Below are 26,932 nucleotides of genomic sequence, written 5' to 3'. Positions count from 1 at the left end.
TAGTTTATCTGTCTTAAGAGCCAGTCTTGCGTTGGTTTGGTTTGGTTTTGCTATGCCTACATCTGGTAGATAAAGTGCCTCTTATTATCCGATGTCATTTCCCTTGTAGCTACCTACAGGCTGAGGATTACCAGGGGTGATCTCTGCTGTTCCACAGGCTTACAGTTACCCAAGAATATTTTATAATCACACTTAACTTCAGATGTTAGGACATTCTTAATGTTTCTTACTTGGCTTTTTAATGCCTCTGAAACATGAGGAGACGCCATACATTTTCATACGGTAGTCCACAAAACTAGCCTCTTTGTTTGCTTCAGGCTTATGTCCTTTGGAGAATGTTCTTTTGGATCATACTCAAGAATATCTTTAGGATTATATGTGCTTCAGAATATGCACAGAATTATCCTTCCAAATGTTAAAGAAAACTGCATGGAGAAAAGTGGGTGTCCATGTAGTAAATAAAGTTTAAGTCACTACTCGGTTGCTGTAGCCAATAATGTACTAGAAAATTTAAACCAGATTCTTTTGTTTGTCATCTTCTATCTTCTTTTTCTACTTCTGGAAATACTGACAGAAGTTGTGGCTGCTTCTCCTTTCGTATTGTTTGCTGTTCTTGCACTTCAGAAACTCAGAATTCTTAAGCTCCAACTTCAAAGTCTCATCCTATAGTTAAAACAAGAGTTAACATTGTCTTTAGTGTTGCATTAGGTATAGCATTGAGGTTCCCAAAGTAGTTGGAAAGTTCAAACTTGAGTCATGTTTCAGGCTGTCTGTGGATTCAGAAATACCACACTGCATCAGTTAGACTCTTCCACCATTGGAATGTTTTCTTTACAACCATGAGAGCTGAGGATTTTTTTTATGTTTCTAATGAAAGTTTAAATTTTTCAGTTTGTGGATGTGCCACACTAGCCACATAAGCATGCCAGATGATAGCCTTGGACTGTACCTTTGGCACAGCTCATCCTGCCCTGAGTAACATTCACTCAAAGCTGAAGTAATGCTGCCACATGAAACGTTTGATACTGAAGGATAATTATGGGGAATTTGAAAGGGACTAGAGGATGATTAACGTTTGTGTAAACAGCAAGATTCTGGATTTTGGAGATAGGAGTGGAGCAGTTCTGTATCAATTCATGTTTTGTTTTTGTTAGTCTGGAAAGTGGTTTATTGATAAAAGGGCTCATGATCAAAGGGCAGAGAAACAATCACACCCTCTAGAGGATTTTACCCTTTAAAAAACCTTTCGCTCTCTCAAAACATGGTGCTATTAGACCCTTGCCCATAATAAGCCCGCTTTTCAGTGAATTTACCATTCACATGAACTGTCCAGATTCCCTCCAGAACGAATGAGTTTGTTCTTCACATCAGCTGCAGCTGAATTTTTCCCTCTTACCCGAGTGCCTCAAAACCAGTTTTCTGCTCAACCACAGTGCTAATTCCCTCTAACTATTCTGTCTTGCAGCACTCCCTCAACAAATCTGTTCAGGTCAGTCTGCTTAGCTCTCCACTATATTTGTCCTGAGTCTGACACAGGTTGTTCCAGGCAAATCTCACTAAATCTCTGTCACTCTTTGCTTTTTCACATTATTAGCTGGGTCTTTCTACCTGTTGTCAACAGGAGTCACCTATCTAAGTCTGCTGTTTGCAGCCATGCTCCTTTTGTAGAGACTGCTTGTCTGCAGCAGCACCCTTACATCTCATAGGATTTTTGTTAGTATTCTCATAGGTCAGGAGAGGCAATCCAGGGTGCAACCAGTGCTGCAGGTACCCTCCTGGAAGAACCCCCACACAGAGCCAAACTCTAGCAACTCTCTATGTTCGTTCTTCAGTTACCCTGTCTGCTTTTGTTATCATGTCAGGCACAAAGTCTTCTGGGGCTCTTTCCTGAGGATGCCCTGGGATCCCTTCTGGGAGGACCTAAACAGCATCAGTGGAAAGAGTAGGTGGAGTCTGTGAATTACCTGAACTCATCTGCCTGTTTGGATAGTAAGGATGTCAAAAGTTCTGTCTTAAGAGTGTGTCTGATAACAGAGTGTTCACAAACCGTCTTAGCAGGTATGGTGCAAGCTCAGCCAGTAAAGCTGAACCTACTTTTAATTAGGAGGATCGTTAATCCTATGACAATGCCTTGCATACAGCCTGGACTTTAAGAATTAAAACATCTTAACAGGGAATTACCTGAGCCTATTTAAGAGTTTATCTCTGCTAAGGAGGGGAGGTTCTGCTCTCCTTCTCCATCTTCTCTCTTCCCTGCACCTGGCTATGCTCTTCCACAGCTTGCTTTGCATGAGCTTTCATCAGATATTTCTGAAAGTCAGTTCAATTGACTAGCCAAGGGAAAAAGTTGAATTTTTTCAGCTAGGGGCCTGCTGTGCCAGAGCTGGTACAAGGGGTGGTTCAGAACCACGAGGCCAGCAGCAAGTGAGGAGAAAGGAAAGAAGAGAGAGAGAGGAGTGAGACCTGTTCCTTTCAGCCAGAGTAAGGTTTTAGATTGGCTTAGCTGCTTGTTGAACCTCACTGTCAGAAAGGTAGACATAATGCATCCAGTTATTACAACTAAGAAAATAATTTTTTATTTGTCAGTATCTAATGAGATTGAGCCAGACGTTGGTACAAAGTCACATAGTCTTTTAAAGCTGCTTATGTCCAAGATTCCATGTAAAGCACAGATTTTATGTTGATCCCTGAAAGAGGTTTGACCATTACCCACTTCAAACTATTCACTAGAAAACTTTCCTTTAAAAAATGAAGTTGGTTTTGAGCTAACCTGGCAGAAATAGTTGGCTTCTAGTGCATTTTCCTGTTGCTTAACAGTAACAAGTGGGTCTCTCTCAATTTTCTTCTGATTTTTCTTACGCTGTTAGGAAAATTTTCTAATGATCGTGGGAGCTGTCTGTACACTTGAAGAGCAGACTGAATCCTGCTGTGCACATCTTACATGAACATGCTTATACAACTTAAAGGGAAAGTGTGTAAGTGCTTATTCTTATTGTTTAGTTTAGCTTTATTTAACCTTCCATCTCAAATTATGGGGATAATTATGTGACCTGCTTTTCCGCTTTTTGTTTGTTTGAAAAATAAGAAAAACCAATTTTTAAAATTAGACAAATGCACATTCTGGATCTGGTTTCTGTTTATTTTATATCTCTTCTTGTCAGTGGAAAAAGCAAATTAGTCAAAGAAACAGCCCTTGAATGTTTTTATTTTGTTTCAAATTCTTATTTAAGCAACCATTCTCTCAAGTAACAGGAACAGATTTTTTTTTTTTATGGTAGGTTATAAAATCTCTCAACACCAAATTTTATAAGTTTAAAAAGGAAGAATTTTTTTTTAATAGAAAGTGTTATGAGGAAGAAATGGGGTTTTTACACAGCTATATATTGCTATTTAGGTCCTACACATGGATTAATTTTCCTAGAATTCTTGGGTTTCTGTTTGTTATTAGCACTAGGTATATGGAAGAAATTAGGCTATAGGTATCTTGTGAACAAGGCATGTGCAGAGCGTAGCATATTAGCCAGATATGAGTTGTGAACTTGCAGTATTATCTATATTCGTGTTTATATTCAGTTTTTTGTAAAATTGCAGCTCCTGTAGACAGCACAAGAACACCTAGACTTTTATTTTTAGGGCTTTTGTTTGGTTTTGTTCTTTTCCACAAGGTTGCAAGCTTGCACGCATATAGAGAGAATCCTAAGGATGTGATACTTGCTTATACCAGAAACATTAAAAAACTAAAGGCCAGGACACACTTTCCCAACATTTAAAAAAAAAAAAAAATGTTACTTATTAGGCTGTTCTCTGTGTTATTTCCAAGAGACTGATTTACAGCTGTATGATTTTATGACTTTTGAATGACTTCATGACTGTGGTAGAAAAGCAACCTGTGGAAACTTTGTGTCCTACCATAATCCAAAGGGGAAAGCTACATCGTCCAAGGCTCCAGCCTGCTTGTATAGTGGTTATACATAAAAGATGATGGGAATAGGGAACTTTAATGTATATTCATCAAAGCAATCCTTGTGTTTCTGGGAAGTTACTAATGTGACTTTTTGGGGCAGATTTCATACACCAGCTGCAGTAAATATTCTCTTACTGCTTTGGGCATATTTATAGCTGTCACAGTGTTGTGACAGCATTGTAGGTAGCTGCTTCTTGTGCCGAAAGCAGCCTAGACACAGCAGCAATGACTGCAATTCAGGCTAAGTCCTAAATATTTATTGGCTTCCTGGGTAGATTTTACAACCTTCGCTGAGCTCCAGGCTTCTGTGGCTAGGCAGCTGTCGGTATGAAAGATAACTAGTTTAAAGATAGTTCAGATGTGTCTACACTTCACTTATGACACTGACAGCAGCATAAATGCATCATTGAGCATTCCTAGAGTTTGCATCACTTTGGATCGGGTGCCAGCCGTCAGCCACGTACAAAGCTGGTAAAAACAATACGTGTTTTAAAAGCTAGGGAAACATGAAGCAGCTGCCTTCATGTTTCTGAAAGGTAGGCCATTTTTATTCAGAAAGCAGCATTTGTTTTCTAAGACTGTACCACACAGACAAAATTCCTTCTCCACTATGCCTCTGAAACATGAGGAAGAGTCTGCCTCAGGCACTAAAAGACAGTAAACTGCTTGCAGACAGTGAGATCTGTAGGGAAGAGTCAGGATTTTGCTAGTGGCATGATAGCAACAGCAGTACAGGCTGGGCAGGAGTTTGAATACCAAAAATTGCAAACTGAATGGTTGAAGTACTTCTGTGCAACTCTAGCCATGCCACTTTACTTTTCTGTACTTATTCTATTAAGCCTCCCAGCTCCTTCTTAGTGTACTGCTGTTTTAAAATCACTTTGGAATTTGCTATTAGCTGCTTTGCACTAGAAGAGCAAAGTGTTATATTCAGGTGTGAGTGAAGGTGGTTAACATGCAGATTGCAATCTCTGTCCATCCTTAAGCTTATGGTTTGACCAAGTTTGTGCCACTGCAAGAGCATGGTAGAGTGTGTATAGCTCCCTGCCCTGTGCTGTGGGCTCAGATTTAAACTCTCTGTGATTTGCTTCATTTATTACTGGAACTTGAGATACAGTAATTTGTGGTAGCAACCAAGTAGTAGTTGTGGATTCTAGTTTTCACTCATTCTGACTGATACCTTCCTTCTTTTCTTTCTTTCTTCATTATGCAGCATTGAACACTATTTACTCAGCTGTGGGCTGGAGACAGGAAGGAGCAATGTGGTCATGCACCAAAACTGCCCTTGTTTATTCCGAGCAGCTCTTGGCAGACAATATGGTGCATGGGCAAATGTAATTTTCTGCATGGTCTTCACTGACCTTGCAGTAGGGAATAGGAAAACAGTCATCACAGCAAACTGTAGACACCTCCTAAGATCTGTGGCGATCTCCCTTCCTGTTTAATAGGTACCTATCTGTAGTCTGAGAAATTGATATGATTTATTGGTCAGGCACCTGGGATGTCTACAGGCTGAGTTGTGTTACGGCCTGAAAAGAGTCTGCCTGCATACTGCAGTGGCTAATCTGGTGCTGTTTCTCCAGACATAAGAAGCAAAGGGCTTCCTTCTTTAGAGAAAGAACTTCTCTGCACCACTTCAGTTCCCATCTAAATATAGACCATTTACTCAAAGAGTGAAACTGTAATTAATTCCGCTTTTATTGACAACGAACTTTGCCCCCTGATGTGCTGGCTGGAGAGGATCTCTGCCACTCTTTCCCAAAGTCTTTTTGAGCAACTTCTCCTTTTGCTCCGTGTTGTTTCATTGTTTTGTGATGGAGGAGTAAGGATGATGCTGTGACTTGGTACGAAGAGGGATGAGAAAAAGATAGCGTAAATCATATAAGTTTTAAAAGTATGTTATTTCCAGCAAGTGAGAGATCTCTATTTATGCCTTAAAACTAATGCTTGCTTAGGGTCTGGTTACCGTCTCAAGCTGCTTTTGTCTAGCAACCTGACAGGGACTGCAAAAAAGTGCAACTTTCTCAGGAAACCTCATCCTTAAAAAAAAACCTTAAAACTTCTTCACCTTCAAGGGGAGAAAAGAAGAGGCTAAGATTCAGAATTAATGAAAAGGGGCTTCACTGATGAATGTGGGCAGATTATCTTCTTAGAGCCTGTCTGTTGAATGCATGAGAGACGCTTTGTATGCTGCAGGAGAGCAACAGATGGGACTGGGCTAGGTAGGGAGCGATGTAGAGGGTAAGATAACTATATTTATTTAAAGTTAAATCTGTTCATCAGTTAAATAGATTAAATAAGATACTGTATGAAGAAAGGGTTATTAGAATGACCTGTTGACAAATGAAAAAATAATGGAGAGCAAGAGGTATAAGGATGCATAAACAGGAATTTGAACTTAAGCAAACAAAAAATGTAAATTGAGTATTGCATAAAGCTTCCAAATGGTGTGACTCCTTCAGACCAACATGTAGACTTTTTAGACAAAGATCGGGAGTTTAATGCCCAGCATTATTTAAAGCTAGATTTAGAAAGCCTTGAAGAGTAGTTGTAAGAGGTTCACACTGTCCTTTTCAATGATGAGATGTCTGTTTCAAAATAGCCTTTTTATGCCCAACTTCTCTGTTTTCCTGTAACCCGCTTCCAATGCTGAGCCTGTTGAAGATTATTTTATGAAACTTGCATGTACCTTACATGATCAGATAGCTTTCTTAAGAACTTGGGACCAAATTCTCTATTGCTATAAATGACTGTTGATCTAACAAAATAACAGAGAAAAAAGTTTCTTTCTTCTGTATGGCATCATGAAAGAGAAATAGTGAGCAGAAAATTCAGTTAAAAATATGCATCTTCCTGATCACGATAATCAGGACTTTTTCAATAATATCTTTGTGCAGTTATATATAAAACTTGTTGATACTTTCCTTGATGACATTCAAGGAACTGATTAGCTAACATTGTAGGAGAAAAGCCCAGCATTCCACTGGATACCATTGTTAACCCAGGCTCACATATACACTGACTGAAGGACCAAGGCAGTATCTGCAATAGAGAGCAGCCTCTGATTTGTGTTTTAGTAAGGAATGACAATACAAAAAATTACAGTGCCCTCCATAATCTCCCAGACATCTGTAATTTCAGTGCAATCACAGAAATTTAATTCAGCTTAGCATTCAAGTTTTGGAAAAAGAGAGATTCTGATTTATTTATCCCTATAGTAGAATAGGTTGCACAAATCCCTGCAATGGTATTGTAGTTCTGCACAGGCAGGGACTTCCTTGTGTTATAGCAGATATCTGACTGCAGAATTGGCTTTTTCCAGGCAGAGCAAAATCACCTTTTCATATCATGACCCTAAACCTGAGGTGCTTCATTAGACAGAAAGTCCTCCCAAGAGCAGTGCAAAGTATAGTACTTTAGAGAGTGTCTATAATAGATGTCAAAGAGTCTGATAACAGTGTTTTTCAGCTGTAGGGTTTCCTAATCTGAAGAGAAAAATAGTAGCGCTCTCCTCTCTTTCCTTGGTTTCTCTGGCTAATAATGTAGGTAAAGGAAAAGCCTATAAACTGATTTTGGTGACAGTCCTCCTGCAGTATTTCTTTAATCAGCACTGAAAATATTAATCTGGCTGGGTTGGATGTCGCAGTGAAATGTCCCTTTGGTACTGCATACCTGCCTCTTGAAACATCTGACAAAGGCATAGCATTTTCCCCTTCTCTTGCTTTTGTCAAACTGCCAGGCTTTGAGGAGTTGTGGAGATATGGAGAAGTTGTGGCATCTGGGACAAGGTTGATTATTTGGATGGGAGCCTAAGGAAGGCTAAGATGTGTCTGTGGCAAAAGAACTCGTGCTCCATACCTCAGTCCTAATGCCTGTGCCCTTTGGATCCCCTCTCTGACTACTGCTTGGCTCTACTTCCACCCCTGGCTCTTTCTTCCATACTTTGCATTCTTCTGTATATAGAAGTGCTGCAAAATTGCTGCTGTTCAGCTAGTCTTCCTAACTCCAGTCCACAACCTTTTGGACAGTGAACATATAATCATGTAGGGCTTTTTGACATCAGTATGTCTCCATTCCCTTGAGATCCTATAAGCTTCCCTAAAAGTCACCTCTTTTAGACTCCTTCTGCTGAACCTCAGAGGCCTTTCTTGACCAGTCTTTCACAAAGCTGCTCTCTAAAACATGAATAATTTGATTGGTTTTCTTGTGGTTTTTGGACCTTCATTCTGTGCTTCTTATAATACAGTGACCAGATTTGTACACATTATTCCAAAAGAGACCATCCAGCTGCCTTACCGAATGCCAAAGTAATAACGTCTGTGGTTTATACTCTGTAGCCTTCCATACACAACCTAAAAACCTTGTTTGCCTTTGTTACTGCTGCCAGATGTTCTGTGGATGGTTTTCAAGTGTATTGTGGTGAATGTCAGCATGCCAGTGAATTTCAGCAAATTTAAGCAACTTTGAAATGATTCCTTTTTCCACATGTTTATGTTCAAATCAAACCTGTGTTCTCACTTGAAACTGCCCTGTTTCAGTTACCTCTTTTTCCACACTGAATCACGACCTGTTACCAGTTTCTCTGCAGGAGCCTCTTCAATAGGATTTCCCCTTTATCAGACCTCAGAAATTTCTGATTGTCCTGCTGGAAACTCCATCTGAAGAGCCCAGCTCTGAGGGTCTAGGGAGCAGTTATATCACCCAGTCTACTTGAATTGATAGTAGAAGAGAACATGAGGGTTTTTTTCCTAGAGAGGAAGGAAGGGGAGGGAATGGCCTGTAAAAGAATTACGATATTCTCACCTCTCTCTTCCTGCAGATTTGCTGACAGCACAGGAATACCACTGCCTGCTGCAGCTGCTCTGCCCTGACTTCCCAATGGAACTCACTCAGAAAGCAGCAAGGTGAGTCCTCATCCTCTCTTTTAAGGCAAGATCAGTCTTACACACAGGGACTTCGGAACTAGATCTGTGGGTAAAGGTATGGACAGGGACCTTCAGCTTTTAAGATTTCAGGGAAAAGAAATACCTACCATGTTTTGAGGTTAAGAACAGGGAGTTTTTCTAGCAATGCAAAAGAGTGTATATTTAAGGTATAAAGGGACTGAAATATCAGTGCAGAATGCTGCTGCTGGATCTATGTTCAGAAGACGAGTTGCATGTAAAAGAATGTTAGCCAATGTGGTTTTAACTGACATGACTTTAAATTCTCTTTCAAATACTGTTTGCCATCTTGAAAATGTGTTTCCCCTCGTCCTAGCTTCCTATGGTTGATCACGTTTAAAAGGTACTAACCTCTGAAGGATTGCCAGTGTTTTAAGCTACGTTAGGGAAGAACATGGTAGCTAATCTGTTTGAAATTTTATTTTAATCTAGACAAGGCCTAAAGCAGATAGATAGCTCAGGGCACCGATAATGTGATACAGAAATTTCTACTGATAGCACTTACTGGTTCCAGTCCAGCCTAGGCAGTTGATTATTAACTATCTGATAGTGAAAAAGTAATAAGATGTATGCATCTGGTGGGGGGGGGGGGGGGGGGGTCAGTTCAGATCTCGGTAGGAGTGTACGCACATACATACACATATGTAGTCACAGCAAGGTTACTGAATACATGCTCTCATTCCTAGCCATCTCAGTAGGTTGGGCATGGAAATTTAATTTTTTTCATGGACCTAGATATGACATTTGGAAACAGAATCCAGACGCATGATCAGGATATTAGCTGTTGCCTGTGTTGTTCATGGCCTAAACAATGAAAAGGTCCTCATTTTCTATTTGTCCTTCTGTTATCTTTCTTTAGTATCAGTCCCATGATGATTATATTAAGAAAGAAAAGTGAAAAAGAGACGTGTTATCCATTTTCTAGTACTTCTACTTGGCTGATTCTCTGATTTCTTCCCTGGCTTCTATGTGCCGCTGTCCGAATTGAACTGCAGTTAAAGCTGTGTTGGTTCAATTAAAACTAAAAGTTGAGCACCACTTTTCCCTCTAGCTCATCAGTGAGACTTTGGGGCTCCGCAGAGTACAGTCGCTTGGCCTCCAATGCGAGACTAAGAATGCTAACCCTGTAGTAGGGATATATCTGCTGCTTCCTTTCATGGAGGTACACAAGCACCAGTCCCGTGCGCTGGTGTGTATTTCACAGGGCTCCAGCTGAGCTGAACAGGAATTTGTGATGGTGCATGAAAGGAGACTTCAGCATATCTGCGCATGTTATGATGTTTGTGTCAAGGAATCTAATCCATAAGGCTGTTGCAAACTAGGGGCCCCATTCGGGGGCCTGCTGCACTGTTGTGCATGTGCCGTAGAGGCAGACAAGCCAGCTTTGGGAGCAGGTGTTGGAGAGAAATGAACTCTCTGTCAGAGGCACCCAGGCTCAGGTGGGGATGACCTCACTCCTCCTTTTGGCTGGCTAGAGATTTCCTTATGCATTGCTATTGTTCTGTTACAAGCTAATCTAGTTGAACAATTTTAATAAAACTTGTCATATTTCTAAAATCCCTTCCAACCATTGCTTGCTCTCTTGTCCTTTTTCTGGTCTACACTTGCTATTAGAATCATAGAATCATAGAATCATAGAATGGTTAGGGCTGGAAGGGACCTTCAAAGGTCATCTAGTCCAACCCCCCTGCAAGGAACAGGCACATCTCCAACTAGATCAGGTTGCTCAGGGCCTTGTCCAACCTGGCCTTGAACGTCTCCAGGGAATGGAGCATCCACCACCTCTCTGGGCAACCTGTTCCAGTGTTCTACAACTCTCATGGTAAAAAATTTTTTCCTAATATCCAACCTGAATCTACCTCCCTCTATTTTAAAACCATTACCCCTTGTCCTATCACAACAGGCCCTCCTGAACAGCCTCTCCCCATCTTTCTTGTAGGCCCCCTTGAGGTACTGGAAGACCGCTATAAGGTCACCCCGGAGCCTCCTCTTCTCCAGGCTGAACAGCCCCAACTCTTTCAGCCTGTTCTCATAGGAAAGGTGCTCCAGCCCTCTTATCATCTTCGTGGCCCTCCTCTGGACCCTCTCCAACTGGTCCATGTCCTTCTTATGTTGGGGACTCCAGAACTGGACGCAGTACTCCAGGTGAGGTCTCACGAGGGCAGAGTAGAGGGGGAGAATCACCTCTCTCGACCTGCTGGCCACGCTCCTCTTGATGCAGCCCATGATGCGGTTGGCCTTCTGGGCTGCAAGAGCACATTGCCGGCTCATATTGAGCTTCTCGTCCACCAGTACTCCCAAGTCCTTCTCCTCAGGGCTGCTCTCGATCCATTCACCACCCAGTCTGTATTTGTGCCTGGGATTGCCACGACCCAGATGTAGGACCTTGCATTTGGCCTGGTTGAACTTCATGAGGTTGACACGGGCCCACCTCTCCAGCCTGTCGAGGTCCCTCTGGATGGCATCCCTCCCTTCCAGCGTGTCGACGGCACCACACAGCTTGGTGTCATCGGCGAACTTGCTGAGGGTGCACTCCATGTCACTGTCCACGTCACCGACAAAGATGTTGAAGAGGGCCGGGCCCAACACGGACCCCTGAGGGACGCCACTCGTGACCAGTCTCCACTTGGACATAAAGCCGTTGACCACCACTCTCTGAGTGCAGCCATTGAGCCAATTCCTTATCCACCGAGTGGTCCATCCATCAAACCCATGCCTCTCTAGTTTAGAGAGAAGAATGTCGTGCGGGACAGTGTCAAAAGCTTTGCACAAGTCCAGGTAGATGATATCCATTGGTCGACCCTTGTCCACCGATGCTGTCACCCCATCATAAAAGGCCACCAAGTTGGTCAGGCACGATCTGCCTTTGGTGAAGCCATGTTGGCTGTCACCCACCACCTCCTTGCTCTCCATGTGCCTTAGCATGGTTCCCGGGAGAATCTGCTCCATGACCTTGCCAGGTACAGAGGTGAGGCTGACCGGCCTGTAGTTGCCCGGGTCCTCCTTGTTCCCCTTTTTAAATATGAGGGTTATGTTCCCTCTCTTCCAGTCATCGGGGACCTCGCCAGACGGCCACGACTTCTGAAATACAATGGCCAGTGGCTTGGCAACTTCATCTGCCAGTTCCTTCAGGACCCGCGGATGGATCTCATCAGGTCCCATGGACTTGTGCACCTTCAAGTTCCTCAGATGTTCCCGAACCTGCTCTTCAAGTACAGTGGGCGGTGGTTCATCCTCACAGTCCCTGCTAGTTCTTTCCACAGCTTGGGTGGTAAGACAAGAGGCTTTATCAGTGAAGACTGAGGCAAAAAAGTCATTGAGTAACTCAGCCTTCTCTATGTCCTGAGTAACCAGAGCACCAGTATCCTTCCAGGGGGGGCCTGCATTCTCCTTGGACTTCCTTTTGTCCCCTGCATACCTATAGAAGCTATATTGTCCTCCTTGGTCTCTGCCAGTTAGAAAGGTGAACTCTGCAGGCTGTCTCCTGGCACCAGTTGATTGAGTCCTTGCAAAGCATGAGTGTCACATGCAAACCTACTGATGTTGTTCCTCCTTCAGTCTGCACACCGCCAATGGTTTTGTTGCTAATTTGCTTGGGAAAATAGTTAAATAAAGTAGCAGTGGGAGTAGCCGCAGCATTTACTGATGCAGCCAGAACCTGTGTAATCATTGGCACTCTTGGGAAGAGAGCAGTAATCGTTGTAGTCTCAGTGCCGCATGACTGAGATGATCTCACAGCATGGTGCACTCCACTCATCCAGGAACTGTTGCTATGCACTGATAACAAACACTGGGAGTAAGATCAGGAAATGTCAGAGCAGAAGAACAGAGGCTACAACAATATAGGTTTTGTTCACATGACACCAGAGAGCTCCATTTTTCTGTTCCTGGTGCTACACAAATGCAGAAGTCATACCCAAAAAAGAACCAGGCTATCTGTGTTTGTGAGATTTCTTGGATTTTTTTTTCTTCAAGGGGTTATAGCCATTAGCAGATTGAAGATTTTAAGCTACAGAGATACCTTTTGGCTTTCCAAATCTTGAAATTGCAGAAGGACAGAAAATGAAGGGACTTTTCTAGTTTGATTGCCATGATTTCAAGATCTATACCTGAGCACTGACTTTTCTTTTGTAATGGAAACACAAGGAACTCACTGCCTGCATTTGAGTAGCAAGAGCTGAGTAGTTCACAGCTCCTGTGCTGTTTTATGTGGTATGGGAGCTCATGTTGTACTGATCAGTGCTAATGGAAGCGGCGCTTGCAAGTCTGTACCCCTGTTAAAATTTGACTGCCTGAGAGTGCAGATCTTGTCCTTTTCGTATGTTCCACTTATTTCTGCCTCCATGTATCAGTAAACAAACCAAGTCCCTGAAGACTCATTTGGGGCAGCCTGGCCCTAAGACAGATTGTCTTAATGGTAGCAGAGAACAGTAAAAGTCTTTTCAACTTGCCTGGTCTAGAGTTTGTCCTGGGGACATCCTGTGTAGTCTGGATTTCTGAGATTTTAACCGCAATCAGTAGATCATAAAGTTTCCCCGTTGGCACTGTAACAAGGCTTTCCTGTGAGCCAAACCCACTTGTAACCCTGAAAGACTACTACACCCTTTACCAGAGTCCCTCAAGTGTATAGGCATCTTTCTTCAGTCCTTTCCGAAGTTTCTTCTTGATTTTCATTAGTCATTGAGTGCCGACTACTAACTTTGTGAATAAATCTGTGCCTTTGAGGGCTTGAAGTCTAATTTGGACAAGAAAGAATGAATAAAGAATCCCTTGAAATATCAGCTACCTGGTGAACTCTTTTGAGTTGCAGGTCAGACTTTCAAATTTCCTCCCTTTTGGTCCTGCTGTCTGGGTTACAGTCCATGGCTAGGATTCTCTCCTTGCCAAATATTTCAGGGAAGAGGTGCAGGTATGTTGCGTATGATGCTCAGTCAGCTGGCTATGTGGGGAAATAGCCAGCTGCAGTCAATCTCCTCATAAATTATTGTACTGGATTTAAAGACCTCTCAACATTTCTGGAGCGTAGACTCCTGGGCCAAGCGGAGTCAGTAACCCAGTACCACAGCACACCTGCTTCTGTTTACACGCTCCTCCATGACATATGTACTGTACAGTCTTCCTTAGAGGGTCCTTTCTGTCTTTAACAGCATAAAAGGTCCAGCAAATTCTGAGACCTTTGCCTACTTCCTTATGCTCTCTTCTAAGTAAGAGACTAGGACTTGATGCTGCAGAGCACAGCCATTGACCATAGCTTTAGATGTAACAAGTGAAATGAGTTGATTGTCATGAAGGTGATGTAATATTGTCTCTCTGCATAACAAATGTGTAAAAAAACTCTCCACTCTTGTTCTCCTGCATCTCCAGAATGAACAAATGCATTGGCAAAAGCTTCGGAGCTTGTGCTTTGAGGATATCTGGGAGACAGACCATCATTTCAAAGGAGGGAGTGCAGCTCATCAGTGATGTGGCCTATCACGTTTCCAGTGCTTAAATAGTGGTTGGAAACGCCAGTGGCTGAGCAGTATTGCCTGAGAGATGAAGATGCTCTGCCTGCCAGCTTCAAAGCCATTTCCTTGATGTGGCCACTGACAATCTCAATAACATGCTTATTAGTGAGAATTAAGAACTGAAGCTACTGCTTCTTTAGACAGGAGGAGGAGGAGGTGGCTTCTGGAACATAATAAATAAATCAGAAGCACTTTGACATATTCAAAGGGTTTTGTTTTAAATAGTGGCTTTTCTCCTGGGGACCCTCTTAGCCCCAGTCTTTCTTCTTTGAGATAATTAATTCAAGCTGCTCTACATGTTTGATTTTGCCACAGTGAACAGAACTGGTCTGAGTGGCAGGGAAGTCTTGCAAGATCTTGCAAGATCCTATAACTCTTCTAGGTCAGCCTCCCACACAGCTCCCTGGAGTCTTCTACATGAGACAGAGCAGTGTTTCCCCAGCAATGTGTTTAGACGATTAATGCTGCAGGAGTTGGTCCATGGATTGCAATTGGTCCCATGTTCAAAAGATGAACTACTAGATCACCCATACTTTGGCTATAATGAACTGGTAATCCTTCTCATATGACATGATATGCCAGATACTGACTGTACAGGGTCAGTAGCCCTGCACACAGTTGAAAAGAAGTACCAATTACCTTTCTTTAGCATCATCCGAATACTCTGTTCTTTCCCATCAAAGGAGAGTGTTTCCTTCTGTTTTCCAGTCTGAGCTGTCATTGATCAGTCCAAGTTTGATTTTCTCCACTTCAGAGACTGACCTTTTCATCCTTATGCAGTGGCAGTGACAGGAGCATTGGTTTTGTTTTCATTTCTATAAACATTTGTGCCATAACTTACTTCTGAAATTCAGAGTTTTTTCCTGAAAGGAGGAGTTGGACTTTGCTATCATTTATACTTCATCTTTATGGCCTGTGGCCGATACTTTTCGTATTCATGAAGTATGCTTCAAAATAGGGATGCACATAGTTCCCTACATGCACCTGGGGCTTAGCAGAGAGAAAGAAGACATTGTCCCTGGCCCAAGAAGTCTTCAGTTTCCATGAAATTTGATCTGATAGATATGAAAAGAGACTGATTCATTCATCGGGAAGAGAGGATAGGATGTTCAGAGTGTGTAATTACAAAGCTGATTGTTGGTGCAATGTTATTTCCTCTGTAGTCAAGTAAAGTTTGTTTGAGTATAGATTGGGAATTAATAACTGTTGTTATCCTTATGAATCTGAAAACATCCCAGTTTGATGAACTCTGGTATACAGAGGAATAGCGTAAGTCTTGTTCCGGTTACACCAGTTTTAATACTCATGTATCTGTCTTGTCTATAGCGCAGTTACTCTTTGTATAGCCATGTGAACCAGCCTTGCAGTTTTTATGCCAGTGTTCATTCCATCATGTCCACTAGCTTTGAACGCTTGACATCCATGTCGCACTGCTCTGTTCATGCTGTAGCTGAAGTGTGTGATAGCATTGACATTCAGGATCTTCTCCTCGCTGCAGGTTCTTAAGCTGCCTTCATTTGATATTAGGGTGCTGACATCCATGCAGCAGTGGGTGTCCCTATTCCTCTCTCCTAACCTCTTATACTGGGCTAAGCCACTAGCAATCCTCAGTTGCACATAGCTCTCTAACTGTGCTTTCTCTAGATCTGGGGTTCCTTGTTACAGACTTTAGTTCTTTTGTAGATGCTAAACTGTTTCTCTCATCTTATCCTAGGATTGTGCTGATGGATGATGCTATGGATTGCCTGATGTCTTTTTCTGATTTCCTCTTTGCTTTCCAGATCCAGTTCTACTACTCAGGTAAATGCTAGGAAGCTGCTGACTTCACCCACTAGTGCAGCATTACAACTTTATAGCTTCCCAATCCCTGTGCTTTTTTGAAATTTGTATGGATATAGTTTTTCACAGAAGGTATATAGATAATGGAATCTACTGACAAAAGGCGTCACTGATGCTAAGAAGTTAGGAGGCTTCATAAGGAAGTCCCAACTTTTTGTGAATAACAAGATACCTGTTACTGTTATAGCTTATGCATATAGCTTAGCCTTGAGACATAAATTTCGAGCTTTATCTAGAGTATGTTAGCACCTCACAATTAACTTTTGCTAGGAACGAGTTTTTTTCCTTTCTTTAATACAGCATTTCTGCCTCTGAAGTATTGATCCCTGCGAGAGACAGGATAAGAAAAGCCCGCCAGCTGGTACCTTGAAAGAAAAAGGAACTGAGCAAGTGGATACAGTTCTTCCCCCTAATACTTGCCCAACTACGAGCTGGTTTCAGCTCAAAGAGTTTCTGAGCTGAGTATAGTTTAAATGGATTTAGGAACCTCCAGTGGACTCCTCTCCTGAGAACTTGAGTTCCCCCTTGAAATCACATAAACTTTTAACCTCCACAAAACCATTTGGCAAGGAGTTGTGCAGGTCTGCCACCTGTCCCATGAAGAACCACCTCTCTTGTTTGATTTGAGAGCCTCTAGTTGGAATGGAAGGTGAACAGTTAATCCCCATCAAGCTTCTTCATATTTTTGGTCATTTATCATATTCCACTCCTCTCCTCCAGTTTGAGTTTTAACTATATGGGGTACTTCTTTTTAAAATTCTTGACAGGAAAAGTACAAATCAAATAATATTAGTTTGTGTGTGTATATTTCTATATGCTCACCCACACATATACATCTGTAAAAATTCCCAGATATTTTTAAACTCTAAAGCTTGGGAGACAAGGGGGAAAAACTTGGATGAGCATTCAGGTGCTTGTTCTGTACAGGGAGACTGCTTTAAAACACATTAGCCTGTTTGTCCTAGCCCCTTAAAATGTGGTTGAGGAAAGGGAATCTCGTTCAGGGAGAATAGATTGAGAGCAGCCCTGAAGGGAAAGACTTGAGGGTGTTGGTCGATGAGAAGCTCAAGATGAGTCAGCAATGTGTGCTTGAAGCCCAGAAAGCCAACCGTATCCTGCGCTGCATCGCTGCATCCAAAGAAGCGTGGCCAGCAGGTCAAGGGAGGTGATTCTGCCCCTCTACTCTGCTCTCCTGAGACCCCACCTGCAGTACTGCATTCAGCTCTGGGGTCCCCAGCATCAGAAGGACATGGAGGTGTTGGAGTGCCTCCAGAGGAGGGCCAGAAAGATGACTGGAGGACTGGAGTACCTCTCCTACGAAGACAGGCTGAGAGAGTTGGGGCTGTTCAGCCTGGAGAAGAGAATGCTCCAGGGTGATCTTATAGCAGCCTTCCAGTACGTAAAGGGGTCCTACAGGAAAGCTGGAGAGGGGCTTTTTACAAGGGCATGTAGTGATAGGACAAGGGGCAATGGATTTAAACTGAAAGAGGAGAGATTTAGATGAGCTCTAAGGAAGAAACTCTTCGCTCTGAGGGTGGTGAGGCACTGGACCAGGTTGCCCAGAGAATTTGTGGATATTCCATCCCTGGAAGTGTTCAAGGTCAGATTGGATGAGGCCTTGAGCAACCTGGTCTAGTGGAAGGTGTCCCTGCCCATGACAGGGGGTTTGGAACTACATGGTCTTTAAGGTCCTTTCCAACCCAAACCATTCTATGAACTGCTTAAGTGGGCAAAAAAAGAGAAGCATTTTCTATCAAAGTTAGATACGCTCCCAAGCACTGAGGACTGCTGGGGTGCCACTTCCTCGTCTTCCAGCACAGGGCACTTTATAAAGGTAACATAAGCACATGGATTTCTGTCCACTCACACTTAAATAGCTCCCTCTGATGGACGTAACTCACAATTGGCCTCCAACGGGCAATGGGGCCAGGTTTGAATACTGTGAGACACTGGCTAGAAGCTGTCGGTATAGTCTGTGGTCAGAGAGTAGACTTGGTTGGCCTACTGATCCGATCCAACCTGTCAGTTCCCATCTCTCTAGCAGTTAAGAGTCAGCTGCTGTCCCTAATACAAAAATAGCTCTCTCCATACTTCTCTTGTATACACGTCCCCTGTGCATATCGCAACATTATCCATGACAATTCATCAAAGAAAAACAAGTTTCAAAATGGTGGGGTTTGGGTTGGGCGGAACCAGGATTGTAGTGCCTTTAGCCGGGGACAGACAATGTGTTTGGAAAGTTTCTCCCTGATATAACAAATATTTCCACTGAGCTGCAGAACCTCAGCACAGCCTCAGGGCCCGCTGACATCCAGCCTTTCCTCTCCACCCACCTCATGCACAGCATTACACTTCCATTCACTCGGGACTTAAATGCCACCGGAGTCCTTGCAAGCCTGGCCTTGTGTGCACACACTCAAACATCCCACCCCTGTCCTGTTCACCCAGGCACAATGCACACACGCAGCCTGTCATACACTCTCCCACCAACCCACACACATGCAAACCACTCCAAATGGAATCTAGATTTGTAAACTGCTGACCACATCCATAAACAAACTTGTTTAAAATTAGACTCTTGCAGTAAACAGTGGGTAGTATGAGGAGCCTGGGGAGAGACTTTCTGCCAACTCTAGCCCTGACCTGCCCTGGCCCTTCCTCTAGATCCCATGTTATATTTACTTTGGAGCAGTGCAGAGACAAGCTGGGATACAGCCTGGAGCCCTGACTAACTTGCTCCCTTTCCTCCTGTTGCAGTTCCATATAGTTTGTTCCCAACTTGGATGAGTTCTTAATCAGTGGCAAGAGATGGAGAAGGAAAACTTTTTAGACTTTGCAAGCTAGTTTTGTGTTCAATGTTAGCTTTCATGCTCTGCTGTTTTATTCATGTGCTAGCTAGCCTATGTTCCCTTGAGAAGAATCTTGTTCAATAGAGTAAATGGCCTCTCATAATCATCCTGACAGGAAGAAGCCAGCAACTTATATGGAAATGTCTGTTTGCGCCTGCATAATATCTGATCTGAATATGCAGGGTGCTGCAGCATTGTACTTATTTCCTGTTGGTACACAGAGCAGGGAATGACAGTATAATCCCAGGTCTGATAGGTCAGGAGGATGCTTTGCTGGTTATTGCCCTGAGTTTTAAGTGTTGTTCTGTTTTTTTCAGAGTTCCTGGAAAGCGTGGCAGTCATTTATCAAGATCTACTGGCTGGTAAGAATCCAAATACTGTGATTGTGCCAACATCATCCTCTGGACAACATCGGCAGCGCCAACCCTCAAATGACTGCAGCCCACTCGATGGGGTAGAGGCATCTCTCTTCTACCAGTGCCTAGAGTCCTTGTGTGATAGATCAAAATACAGGTATGAATGAAGTCCAAAATACAGATTTGAAGTCTGTGTCTCTGGAGACCCTTTGTAAAGTTGGAGCTGTGAAGAAATACAGGACTTTGAACAAGCTGTAACTCCCAAATAGATCTCATTGGAGAAGTATGAAGGGATAGATCATAGCTGAACCGCTTTAACCAAAAGAGAGAAAGAATTTCATGGACCTAAGAAACATGGGGTTTGTGCTGATTCTTGAAGTAATAGACTGATTTGAGTCTCTGCTTTCCCTCTCACTTCTGCATTGACCCTTTCATCATGGAGAAGACCATCTACCATCATGAGTTAACTAGAAGAGAGAAACAAGTGCAGTTGTGTTCTTGGCTATTGAAGCATAGGAAACGCACACTGGAGTGGATGGAGTTTGAAGCCTTAGTACCTAGACAAGATCACACTGCTAATCTGTACCTGAGCCTGTGATGGAGCTGGTCTGCAGTTACAGATCCCAGGCACAAGGCTATCCTTAATTCAGCAGGAGATGGAGCAATACCAGGCCTTATTGTATAGCTTTGACAGACACTTTCTTCATAGTTTCTTACAGGTACTGAGCACATGCCCTGCTAGAAGGTCATGGCCTAGATCCACAAAAAGACTTACTACATGTGTTCCACATGATTCCTGCTTTAGGTGCCTGAATCCAAATTTGTGATCCACAAAATTACTGCTGAACTGCTGTCCAGTACTATAGATAGCTAAGCATGGAGATGCCAGGTTGTTTTGTTCTTTTAAATAACAAAAGCTCTACGTTCCCTGTAGGTCCTAAGAGCTTCAGATGACAAGGATACTGTGAGCCTGTCTGGTAGGTCAGGCTGTCCACAGTACTGAGGGAAGCCACTCCCAGCCTTTCATCCAGTAGCTCATAGCTCAACACTCAGCCAGGCTTTGGTAACCATCTTTGCCTGAGGGATCACAAGCCCACGCTCACATCTCCCAGAGGTGCCACTACATCAGGTTCAACACTTCCTCTTTATAAGGCAGTTTTATTTTGCATTAAATCCTTAAAGGAGTATTAGGCAAGAGTAAGAATCACTATGATGATATGGCTTAGAAGTCAGGGCCAGGGGTTTAAGGTGAGTGTAGAAGAGGGGGACATGTCAATGAGTCTCCACCTCATTATCGTTTTCTGAAGTGTTTAGGCTATCATTGGAGAGGTTTTCCTGCCCTTTGGATGACTGTCACTGATAAAAGGCTGATAACGACCTAACAACCCTCATGAAAGTTTATTGTCTTCTGAAAGAAAGGATTTCCCAGTTGATTTTTGAAAGAGTATGCTGAGAGTTGGGATGTATATGCCTCTGAGTGCATCTAGGCTTTTCTCCTTGTCATTGGAATGGAGACAGGTAAGATGTACCCCAACTCAAACATCTTGCCTAGCCAATGAGGAGCAGATGCAATGCTAAATAAGCAAGCTGGTGGCTATTTGTTTTAAACTGAGTCAGGGCAACTTGACAGTGTTAGAACAGGTAAAAGGGTTCATTTCTCCAGCTGAGTCTTGGGGAAAAAAAAAAAACAACAAATACCAGAAACAAACCACAGATGAAAATTTAAAAGACAAGATGACTTCTTTGTCTCTCTTTTCCTAGCTGTCCACCTTCTGCTCTTGTGAAGGAAATGTTGAGTAGTGCACATAGACTGACCTTCTATGGATTCCTTATGGCACTTGCAAAGGATCAGGGGATCAATAGAGCCCTAGGTAAGACTCCCGTGAGTTATACTGCTCTAGATTTTCAGTCATTCTGCATTTCTGTGGAAGTTCCTCTGTAATTATGCCCCAGATTTTACACTGTCAGGATGAGAATGAGGGAAAGTTTTTCATCTTTTTCATGATGGATTAAACTTTAAAAACATAACATTGCACCTTACTGTCTGCTTGAAGCTGTGGAGCTTCTTCGAGGATGAAATTAGATATGAAATGCTGCCCTAAGATACCAACGTTTTACCTCTTCAATAGCTGATCATTGTAGCAGAACTGTCATTTTAACATGTTTGGCTATAAAGGTTGGACAGAGGTGGTCAGGAGACAAGTAAGGCAGCTGACTGCTGTTGACAGTACTGAATCAAGGTCCGGTCCTATGTTTTAGTCCTTCATTCTCCCACAGGTTTTAAATGACTGGCTGCTCTCACCTACAAGAAAAGGAGGCACACCTAATGGGAAAACCTGTGCTGCCTCCTTGGCTGAAGGACTCAAGGCCCAGTCTTTCCCAGCTTTTCCCCATCTTCCCGCAAGGCAGTGTGATCTCGCTAGTATATTAATCTATTGCCTGCTGAAAATGTGGTGGTATCATAAACCAAAAACTGCTACGAAACTCTGTACCAGACTGCGGTGGCAACCAGAGAGGTTACAAGCAGCAGCTCGCTGCTTCTTTCCATGTTGTGCTGGTCAATATTGTTCTAGAGCAAGGAAGCAAAGTGTTGCATTGACAAAGGACAGTATGTAATCCATACATAATTCAGACTCACAATTCCATATTAGCCCCATATGCCTTGCTTGTGCTCATCCTCCTTTTGCAAAGGGGAACAGAAACAGCCTTTTGTGTTTGACAAGGCTATATCCAGGAGATATGTTTAAATGTGTGAAGGCCCAAACACTCATCTTCACTCATCTCCACTCAGAAAATCGCCTGGCCAGTAGGGGAAGGCTTTCTTTGTCTTTGGGTAGGTATCCTCTCCCTCTACTTCCAGGCTTGAATATCTGCCAGTCCCGATATTACAAAGACAAACCTCAGTGAAAAGGTGTACCTTGCCTAAGGGCTTGTTCTTTTGCACAGGTGTGTGTCATAGTAGAGTAAAAGTGTCCCCTCCCTGGCTGAGCCCCTTACAGCAAACCATTTAAGCTGCTAATGCTCCTCTGGGGCTGGGCTGCTTACCTAGCAACATGGAGATTATATATCAAAGGTGCATGAATACAGCCCTGCAATCCCCTCTGCAAACAAGCTTAGGAAGCAGTGTATTCACTGGGGAAGGTGATGCCTGGATTGCAACAAGCAAAATCTTTTTTTCCTTTGCCCTACGAAATCCACTTCTAGTTGAGTGCAAAGAAAACAGATGAGCAGAAAAAAAAAAAAAAAAAATCCTGCCCACAGCTTGCATTGTGCCATCTACAAAGTGGGTGGGTTTTCATTTCCATTAATGTAGGCCCATCCCCTGGCCCTCTGCCAGCCTCCTGCCAAGGCCTCTCACAGAGGAGGGGCAGCAGCCACAAGTCTGACAGGTGCTAGCATCTTGGCAAGGAAAGGAGGATTCTTCTCCTGGTGTCTTTTAATCTCTCCTGAAGGATGATTTCAATAGTCTTTGGTCTGTAGGGGATCACAAGCTCCCCAAAGCCGTTCAGTGAGGGCAGTTTCAGGCAAAAGAGCTTTCCATCAGAATGCCTGCCTTCTCTCTGGTCTCACAAAGCCAGTAGCCACCCTTGAGAAACAGGGGTAGGGATTAGAGCGACTCGTTCAGGCTAGGGCAGTGCTGATGAGTTTGTCAGGCAGACTGGAATCTGCAGCCTAACTCCAGTGTCAGTGTTGATTCATGAATCCTTTAAATGTTATTTACTGACTCTCCCAAGTAATTCTTGTGCCCTAGAGACCTCCCTGTGCGTTCTGCAAATGCAGGAACAAGTTAAGCTTTAGCTGCTTACTCTTTTAATTGAGCCCATGAAAGGGAGCAGGCTGGGGCGCTTTGCTGGGCCTCCTGACACTCTGTGTTGCGGTGCCAGGCTTTCCTGTTCGTTTGCAGGCGGGGAAGACCAGAACTGGAAGAAGTGGGGGAGTCGTTTCTTGTCTGATCTGGTTCAAATTTTTAGGCACTCATTGCTGTGTTTTTAATGACTGCTGCCAGCTGCCTGTGTGAGGCAGGTGGCTCTCCAGCCCCTCCTTCAACAGCAAGGTCCCAGGGCCATAAACCAGATTTGTGTCCCCACAGGGAATAAAGTCCCTTCCTAAAGGTACTGAGTGTAGCACCCAGGTCTCCTGAAAGATAAGAGCACTCCTCACTGCACTGTTGGTACAGATTAGCAAGTGTATTTTTCCTGGTGCGCAGTGGCACTATCCAGGCTATGGTAGGCAATTCCTGTCCTCTCTGTGCTGGCTGATCACCTTCCCATGACCACTGTACAAGGTGGAGTATGTGACAGAATTAGGAAGGAGGGGTTTCCTAAAAGACCCATCTTCCTTCCTGGGCTCTTCCTAAAGTGCCAGTGTCCTTTTTGAAAACAGCAAGGGTGATCAACCAGCTGTTCCAGTCCTGAACTACACCCATGTTGTTCATCCTGAATAGGGTGTCAAATGTGAAAAGCAGCATGCTGACCTTATGGTGAGAGAGGGTACTCAATTATTGGCCCAGCCTTTCACGCTCTCGCCCAGACAGCAAGCAATGCTGGAGCAGAGTCCATCCACACTTACTCCTGTAGACTTAACATGCATCAGACTCAGGCCTGACTTTCCTGAATTGCAAGGAAAGCAATAGCCTTACACCTGTGGAGCGTTTTGATAGCCAAGCTCAGTGCACAAGGAAGGCAGGTGGCACAGAAGTATACATCTCCCTGGCTGGTACAGCGCATGCTTCAGGCTGTGGCACAAACAACATCATATCTATTGCTCTGACAGGATCTGGGACTGGTGACTGTATGTGGCAATCAGTAGAGGCCTGAAGTTGACAGACTGTCATCACTCTGACAGTCAGTACTCAGTAGTTTTGTATAGTAAATGGAAACTGCCGATCCTTGGGGCGCTTTAAGGTCTCTGAGAGGTGAGGCTATTGTGCCTCTTATTTTGCCTGAGCTCATCTACACCCTGTGTGAAGGACAAAGAACATGGACCATCATTCTTTATCTGTCCATGATCTGTAACATTGTGTCGATTTCTCTGATAGGTATGTCTTCTCTGTCTTGCAGGACAGATTTTGGATGCTGCTATGGCTTGAGCACTTTTCTTTAAGAATAAATACCCTAACTCTGCTTTCTGGTTTGTTTTTTTTTCTTTTTTTTTTTGTCCCCCCAGGGGCTTTGCCAGATAAAGGTGACTTGTTTCTGGACCCTGCCATGGATCAGGAACTTGAGAAATTGTAAGTGGAGTTGCCTGAAGTAGGAGGTAAAGCAATAGATTAAAGGTAGCATGCTAAGGAAGGCTTTATTAAAGTACTGTCCCTATTCCTTTCATCTACTATAAAACAATAGAGAAGCTAACGGAGCAGCCTGAGCAGAGAGGGCCTGTTTTTTGGGGTGCCTTGGTGCAGCTGACAAAATCCTTAGAAAAGGCTTCAGAAACAGAGGGGAAAAGAGTGCCTCAAAGAGGGATCTAGAGGAAGTAGCAGTCTTTAGTGAACAGAGAAATTTTGTTTGGATGGTGAAAGCTAGGAGTGTTGGATGACACAGGCTCAGCCCGGAAGAAAGATTCACACAGCGAGACTGGTACGTACTAGTGTAAGGTGTTTCCCCTCTGTGCCATGAACATCTTTCTATCCCTGTGCTACTTGCGAATAAGCCCTCCTCCCAGGTTCACTCCAAAACTGCTATGGTAAAGGTTGGAGATGACAAGTTAGGCTGCCTACCATTTGTCTTTTCTCTTTCAGGGTAGCTCAAGTTTCAGGGCTTTCTGTCTCTGGTCCCACCAGTTTCAGTGGGGACACAGCTAATTTGCCTGTCCGTAACTCACCCAGGATTAACTCTCCCTGGAAACCTCTACACCATCGGCGAAAAATGGATGCTGAGAGTGAAGGCTCCAATGAAGAGACAGACTCCTCTGGAAATTAAAGGTTGTGAGGGTGGGCACCGTTCCCATCTTGGGTTTCTCCAGAACCCACTGGAGGAACAGCACCTCCTTCTGCAGCATCTGCTCTGACCGTGGGTTCTGTCCACATCTTCAGTGTGTGTGCGGCTGTGCCAGTCTCCGTTGCCAGGTCCACCCGTCTCTTCTCAGGAAGAACTCTGCCTTTTTCTTAGCTCCACATTCGTGCAGGAGTAGCTCCTCTGCAGAAGCTATTTCCAGCTGCAGAGCTGTACTACCCTCTGCTGGCAGGCAAGACAACCAGCAGCCGCTAGCTCTGCCTCCACTTGCAAGTAGCCGGGTCCTCTCTCATCGGGGCTATCCCTCAGAGTTCAGCAGGTGCTGGAGCAGTGGGAGTGCTAGTGCAGGCCGCTTGCCAGCGTTTTGTTGTGTAACTGTGTTCAGACTTGGCCTAGACAACAGAGTGGTTAAATCGCCAGCGGCAGCTCTGCACTCGTGCTCCATTATAATTATTCCCAGTAAAGCTACACCTGCATATGATCAAAGGCAGAGAAATTCCTGAAGTTCCTAGAAAAAAAGGGCTTAGGTATTGCCATGCCACCTGTCTCTGCTTCCTCCTCTATGCGTCCAAGACTTGCCAAAGCAAATAAGCTAGATTGCAGTAAGTACTGCATGGTGTTGCCTCACTCCTCTGCTGTGCTGAGTTCCCTTCTGTGAGGCTTCCCACTGCCTCCAACAGCATATTAAGGTCATTTAGAAAAGGAATTTCAGAGGGGTTGGATGGGAGAGAGAGGAAAAAAGTCTTTAAATTCCTTGGCCACAGGTGGTGTGGCTTGCAAACATATAGAGCATCTGCTGGGGTTGGGTGGGCAGAAGCACTAGGGGAGAAGGAAGCAGTTATCAAATGAGCCCCAGGTATTTTTTTTTTGTAAATATCAGCATTGTTGTAGCAGCATAGTGTAGTCCTTACAACTACAAAAAGTAGTGTCTCATTGTGTTAATGGTAACTAACTCACTCAGCAGTATGGCTCCACAGCCAGGAACGCTTTGTCTAGCCTAGCTCCTGGGCCTCAACTTGCATAGACTAATCATTTCCTGGGGAGCTTTAGTTTCTCTTGATTCTTTGGAAGCCACCTTGCTCCTTCTGCTCATAAGATGCTGCAACGTGGGCTACTAGGAGCTAGTAACACACAGCTTATAGTGTTCCTAAGCTGAGTGGATTCAACACACGCTGGAGCTATTTTAAGACTAATCCCGTAACTACTGCTGAGTCTGTACCACAGCCCCACCTGTGGAGGTAGTGGGAGAGGTTATTTATTTATTGTAAGTTATTTTATTTATTAACGTGCTCGCTAACTGCGCTTTCTCTCCCAGCCATCAGTGAGCGCCTGTGCCAGCCCGCCAATAAAGCACGGTATGAATGGCTGCCGCTGCGTCTGGTCTCTGGGCCGCCCCGGCCCCTCCGCGGGGCGCCGCCGGGGGTGGGTCCATGGGGGAGCGGCTCCGGGCGGACAGGAGCAGCGCAGGTCGGCGGCGGTACTCGCGGGCACTGGCCGCTTTTCGAGGTGCCCCGCCGGGGCCC

General features: G+C 44.0%; 1 protein-coding gene across 1 annotated transcript in view; it reads left to right on the top strand.

Annotated features, from left to right (window-relative positions):
- CSTPP1 (centriolar satellite-associated tubulin polyglutamylase complex regulator 1) overlaps positions 1 to 25,376 on the top strand; it is an 88,782-nt gene extending 63,406 nt beyond the window's left edge. The window contains exons 4-9 of the mRNA XM_086613594.1: positions 8,784 to 8,868; positions 16,129 to 16,214; positions 19,420 to 19,615; positions 21,220 to 21,329; positions 24,625 to 24,688; positions 25,196 to 25,376. Coding sequence (XP_086469720.1) covers positions 8,784 to 8,868; positions 16,129 to 16,214; positions 19,420 to 19,615; positions 21,220 to 21,329; positions 24,625 to 24,688; positions 25,196 to 25,376 — 722 coding nt within the window. The remainder of the gene's footprint in view (positions 1 to 8,783; positions 8,869 to 16,128; positions 16,215 to 19,419; positions 19,616 to 21,219; positions 21,330 to 24,624; positions 24,689 to 25,195) is intronic.
- The last annotated feature ends 1,556 nt before the right edge of the window (positions 25,377 to 26,932 follow it).

This window comes from Tauraco erythrolophus, chromosome 6, assembly GCF_009769465.1.
Source record: "Tauraco erythrolophus isolate bTauEry1 chromosome 6, bTauEry1.pri, whole genome shotgun sequence".
Taxonomy (NCBI): domain Eukaryota; kingdom Metazoa; phylum Chordata; class Aves; order Musophagiformes; family Musophagidae; genus Tauraco; species Tauraco erythrolophus.
Note: the sequence above shows the minus strand (reverse complement) of the source record. Positions and strands in the feature narration are given on the sequence as shown.